General features: G+C 32.9%; 2 protein-coding genes and 1 non-coding gene across 3 annotated transcripts; 2 read left to right on the top strand and 1 right to left on the bottom strand.

Annotated features, from left to right (window-relative positions):
• Nucleotides 1-251: 251 nt before the first annotated feature.
• On the bottom strand, nt 252-1,577 carry LOC123295661 (uncharacterized protein y4hP-like). The gene has a single exon (XM_044877084.1). It carries the CDS (start codon nt 1,575-1,577, stop codon nt 252-254), a length of 1,326 nt encoding a protein of 441 aa, XP_044733019.1.
• Nucleotides 1,578-4,028: 2,451 nt separating this feature from the next.
• On the top strand, nt 4,029-4,117 carry Trnas-gcu. The gene has a single exon. It is a non-coding gene; the product is annotated as a tRNA-Ser (tRNA).
• A 683-nt stretch (nt 4,118-4,800) lies between these two features.
• LOC123295651 (recombination-promoting nuclease pSLT051-like) lies at nt 4,801-5,343 on the top strand. The gene has a single exon (XM_044877073.1). The coding sequence runs from the start codon at nt 4,801-4,803 to the stop codon at nt 5,341-5,343; it is 543 nt and encodes a 180-aa protein (XP_044733008.1).
• The last annotated feature ends 657 nt before the right edge of the window (nt 5,344-6,000 follow it).

Below are 6,000 nucleotides of genomic sequence, written 5' to 3'. Positions count from 1 at the left end.
TAGTACTGAAGAAGAAGCACATCTTGCTTTGGAAAGTTTTGAAGCAAAATGGAATAAACAATATCCTCAAATTGCTAAGTCCTGGTATGCCAATTGGTATAATTTAATAATTTTCTTAGGCTATCCTGAAGAAATAAGGAAAATAATTTATACAACTAATGCTGTGGAATCAGTCAATAGTCACCTTACGTAACTGACTATTGACAGATTCCACGTAAGCGTCTTGTAAAGGCGGTATAGACAAAATGTGACTATTCCAGTTTAAGATTCCATGGTAATAAATCTACGATTTTCTTAGAATTATAATCCTGAATGATCTCAAGTACTTTTTGTAAATATTTCCAAGGATTGATATTATTTAATTTAGCGGTTTCAATAATCGAATAGATAATAGCGGCAGTATGTCCACCATTATCTGAGCCAGCAAACAACCAGTTTTTTCGTCCTATTGCGATTGAACGCATAGCACGTTCTGCAGCATTGTTATCACTTTCAATCTGGCCATTATCTAAAAATTTTAGTAAAGCTTTCTGATTGTTCAAAGCATAAAAAATAGCTTTTGCTGTACTGCTTTTTTTTGGCAGTTGCTCATATGCTTTCCTGAAGCCTATAAATAATTTCTCAATCAGTGGCCTAGATTCTTTCTGTCGCTCCTTAACTCTTACATCAGGATCTAGACCTCTAATTCGATTTCCAATCTTATAAATTTCACCAATCTGCTCCAATATGGCAATCGCTATATTTGCTTTATCATTTGCAACTGTTATTTCATAAAATTTACGACGCATATGAGCCCAACATGCTACCTCTTCTATCTTATTGCTTGATTGCTCATCATTAATATATAATTGGTTGTAACCAGAGTAAGCATCAGCATGCAAAGTGCCTGTAAAATTCTTAAGATGCTCTAAGGACCTTACTCCTTTCCGATCAGGACTATAAAAATAACACACTGCAATAAGAGCTTCGTTACCATAACCTCTACCATCTAATACATAGGTCCATATTCTACCAATTTTTGTTTTGCCAATGCCAGGAGCTAATACTTTTACTGGTGTATCATCACCATGTATTTGCTGACCAGAAAATATAAATTGTTGAATTGCTACTGCTATTGGCTCTAGTAGTTTAGCACATTGACCAGCCCAACTTGCCATAGTGGTTCTAGAAAGCTCGATACCTTCTCTTTGATAAATTCGTGACTGACGATATAGTGGTAAATGATTGCAATATTTCTGAATTAATATATGTGCTAGTAATTCAGCACCCGCCTTACCTTTATCAATAGCTTTTGATGGACGATAAGCTTGTACTATTAGTTCACAATTAGTACAAACACAGCGTGGTCTTATATGCCTTATAACCTTAAATGATGACGGAACATATTCTAATGTTTCTGAAATATCATCACTTATTTTACGAAATTTTGTTCCGCCACAAGAAGTACATTGATCATCAACTTCTAATAATATATCTTCTCTTGGTAAATGCTCTGGTAACTTTTGACGTTTTGGTTGTTGGTTACTACCATGATTATCTAAAGTAACTTGAAAAAATGAAACATGAAATAAGCTCATTTTCCGCTATTCTTAGCTCAATATTCTGTATTTGTCGCTCTAACTTTTCTGATGATTGACCATATCGTTTAGATTTTAATAACGCCAGTTGTTCCTTTAAACTATAATTTTCTTCAGTTAATGACCTATTTTCTGCATTAAGAAATTTATTTTTAATTATCAATGATTCTATATCAAGATTTTATGTTGCAACACTTTGATGCAACTCTTCTATTTCTGATAGTAAATTTTTATTAATCACAAATGATATTCCAATATCTCAAATCAAGTACTAACTTTACAGAAGCCATTTTTTATGTAGTTAAGTGGGATAGGGTTAACACCCTCGCCTTTAGGCGAACACTTTAGTATAATCTATCTAATAGGTTACTAGAGGAAGAGATGGAATATAGGAGAGGGTATCATAGCCTGTATGATTTAAAGTATCATATAGTGTTTTGTACAAAGTACAGGTATAGAGTTTTAACTGGGCAAATAGCAAGTAGAGCAAGGGAAGTAATTCAGGAAATATGTGCAGCTAATTACATAGATATAATTAGTGGCAGCATAAGTCCTGATCATGTTCATATATTAGTATCAGTTCCACCGAGTATCTCAATATCTAAGGTGTTACAATATATTAAAGGAAAGAGTAGTCGTAAATTGCTACAGGAATTTGAACTACTTCGTAAGCGATATTGGGGTCAACATCTTTGGGCTAGAGGGTATTTTGTTGTTACAGTTGGTAATGTGAATTCAGAAGCAGTACAGAAGTATATAGAGCAACAAAAACAATATCATAAAAAAGATGATTTTAGAATATCAGAGTTTTAGCGTTTACGCTTTTAATCTGCTTTGCAATTGTAAACCAAACTACTTTAGACGGTAGTAATTGATTTACTAAAAGGGGCTTTCTTCCGAGATCTCATATAATCTGGATTATTTTTAATTCAGGACATCTTACCAGATTATCACCACTCTTTCTCTACAAATCTTATTTATGCAACAAAGCCCTGACTGCAATGCCTTCTCTACAAAACGCTTAGTTAACTGTTTTAATAAACCATCTTCTTTAAATAAAGTTGATATATCTGTATCATTATTGATCAATAAATCTATGGCTTGATTCATTGCTTCATTTTGTTTTTGAGTCATATTAATTTCTCCTTAAGTTATAATGTTCTTTATATAACCTTTGAGAAATTTACACACTTATTTGGACAGAGCCGAAATTGGTAAACCTATCTCTGTGCCTGTTGGCTAGGCTAGCATTGCGGGGTTAGGGGCAGTATATTCAAAAGCTTATTTGTGCAACAAAGCCGGGGCTTGTCGCCCCCTCATGCTCCCCGTAATATCTGTAAGAATAATGTTATACGCTTTGAGTGTGGATATTTATATTTTTCTGATGTTTTGAAGTGATTTTAAATAATCTGATATTTACTATTCTTTCTTGTTTTCTCTTAGAAAAACTAATAATCTTGTGTTGATTAAAACTAATAGTTTGTTATGTATGTTATTGATAAATTCGCAGAACTAAATGATGCTCCTCGCAGCAGAGCTACGAGGTATCTAAAAAAGTTTTAGTTGTTTCTTATGAAAGCACGAAGCAGAGCTTCGGGGAATTTAACCCTAAGAGATTAATTACTTCCATCTAGATAGGCATTTCATATCCCCTACTAACTATGCCACAGCTATCTTCATTGGATTTTGGATACTTTCATGTTCTGCTCAACATTTAGTTAGCTATACACAAACACCTACCTTTTCATAGAATATGTAAGGTTTAATTTAGGATTCCTAAAATTAAATCGTAATGCACATGAGGTATATGAACAACAAAAACACACCGAAAGATTCTAGCGAATTAAGCACCGCTGACACTAAAGAAAGCAATCATAACCATGAGCAGGTAGACTTTAATAGTAGCGACACTTCTGAGCGTCCAAGGCATGATGAATTATTTAAAAAGGTCATGAGTGAGCCTGTAGCTGCTCGTGAGTTTCTAGAGCATTATTTGCCCGTTGCGTTTAAGAACAAAATCAATCTTGATAGTATTAAAATAGAAAAAGAAAGCTTTGTTACTGAGGATTTACGCAAAAGACTTAGTGATGTTGTTTATTCTGTTTCTCTAAAAAAGAATAATATTAAAGATAGTACTAATGAAAGTGTCAATAATGACAAAGCTTACGTATACGTTCTGATAGAACATCAGTCTAGTAGCGATTACTGGATAGCTTTCAGACTTTGGCAATATATGCTGCTATTATGCGAACGTCATAAAGATACAAATAAAAACAGTGTCACAAAAGAAAAAAACAAACTCCCTCTAATATGTCCTGTCGTAGTAAATGCAAATGATAAGCCTTATAATGCCCCAAGGAGCTTTTGGGAATTATTTGAAGATGGAAAGACTGCTAAGGAATTGATGAATAGGTTTTTTAATTAGCTGATATAAAATAGTTCTGCATAAATGGAGAGATGGTCGAGTGGTCGAAGGCGTCGGTTTGCTAAACCGTTATACGGGTCATACCGTATCGAGGGTTCGAATCCCTCTCTCTCCGCCAACTTAGCTATTTATTATAATACTCAGTATATTTGTCTAGCAAAGCTCTAATCATTTTTTGATAAGGAACATGCAAATGAGTTGCCTCTGATTTAAAAAATTCTATACTTTCTTTACTTAATGAGATAGTTATTTTTACTGAATCATCTTTTAATAATAGTTCTTTAGGGGAAGGCAAAAAATCTTGTACTATTTTTACTGTACCTATTTCCTCATCAGTATATTTTATTTTCTTGCTTATAAATTTTCTTACCTTTACGCCAATATCCTGCTCCAAAAATTCTTATACGATGATTTCGAAACATAAAACGGACTGTTAAAATATTATCTTCAATTTTACCTAAACAAAAATATCTTTTTTCTATAATACTATATTAATGTCTAAAAATTATTCTTTTTTTGTAAAAGTGCCGTCTGATATTAGATTCATATATAATATGGGATTATGTACCGAAAATAATTATTAGAAATTCTTTAACTTAAAATATAAATATCTCCTATTTTAAATTATTTTTTGTATATATCCCATAAAAATTGAGTATAATATAAATCGTAATTTATATTATCTCTTTCGCCTGATATATGTACCTCATTATTTTCTGACACGTTTATTATCTTGTGAGAATACTCTTTCAAAAGGTGCTCTAATTTTCGTATAATATTTATCAAACGTAAAGAATAATGATGGGTGACGAGTATTTAATGGTTGATTTACAAAAACAAAGTGATGATGAGATAGAGAAAAAACAGCATCTTGGTATGATGGAGTATATGCTCAAACATATCAAAGCTCGTGATATCTTAAATCTATGGCGAAGTCTACTTGAGAAGTTTGAAAGTAGCATCGAAATAGATAAGGATAATGGCTACATTTACATTAAGTGGTTATTGTGGTATAGTGACGCTAAGGTATCTGAAGATAAACAAGTAGAGCTAGCAACGATCATAGCAAAATACCTAAATAAAGCGGATCAAGAGGGACTGATGAGAACTATTGCTGATAAATATATTGATGAGGGCGTACGAAAGGGTATGATCCAAGGCATGCAGATTGGTAGAAACGAAGGCATGCAGATTGGGGAAGCTAAAGGTTTACAGATTGGTAGAAATGAAGGAAAATATGAAGTAGCGCATTATATGCTTACTGCTGGATCTGATGCTGACTTTATCGCTAAAGTCACCGGTCTTTCAATTGATGAAATAAATAAACTAAAAAACAGCTAGTCAAAATGTTATGCAATCACAACTCTTATACAATAACAATATCCTAAGCGCACAAAACACAGATCAACAAATAAAAAACACAGTGCCCTACGATTATAAAAAGAAACGTGATGAATTAAATAAACTAGTAAAAAATCACATAGCAAAACAACAGAACAAATTAACACAAAAAAACAAATCTATAGTAAGGTAGTTAATTTTTTAATAAGATATTAGTATAGTATTAACTTATATCGTTATCATCACCTATTAAATGAGTGGTATAATCATCACTAAAATCACCTGCATCCCAAGCATCATGGCTTTGTTGCATAAATAAGATTTGTAGAGAAAGAGTGGTGATAATCTGGTAAGATGTCCTGAATTAAAAATAATCCAGATTATATGAGATCTCGGAAGAAAGCCCCTTTTGGTAAATCACGCAAGTATTCTAAATATAAAATAACGCATTGGTCAGAATATAATAATTTTTTACGCAATAGGGGTCGCATAGATTTTATGATTGCCAGTGATTTGGCGATTGGCTGGTATGCTGATTACAGAGAGGAAATGAAACGAGGAAGACCTAGACGCTATAGTGATCACGCTATATTACAGTGTTTGAAGATCAGATGCTTATTCGGTCTTAAGTTACGCCAAACCCAAGGCTTTATAAAC

The sequence above is a fragment of the Chrysoperla carnea genome, chromosome 1 (assembly GCF_905475395.1).
Source record: "Chrysoperla carnea chromosome 1, inChrCarn1.1, whole genome shotgun sequence".
NCBI lineage: Eukaryota > Metazoa > Arthropoda > Insecta > Neuroptera > Chrysopidae > Chrysoperla > Chrysoperla carnea.
This window is presented reverse-complemented; position numbering and strand designations above follow the sequence as displayed.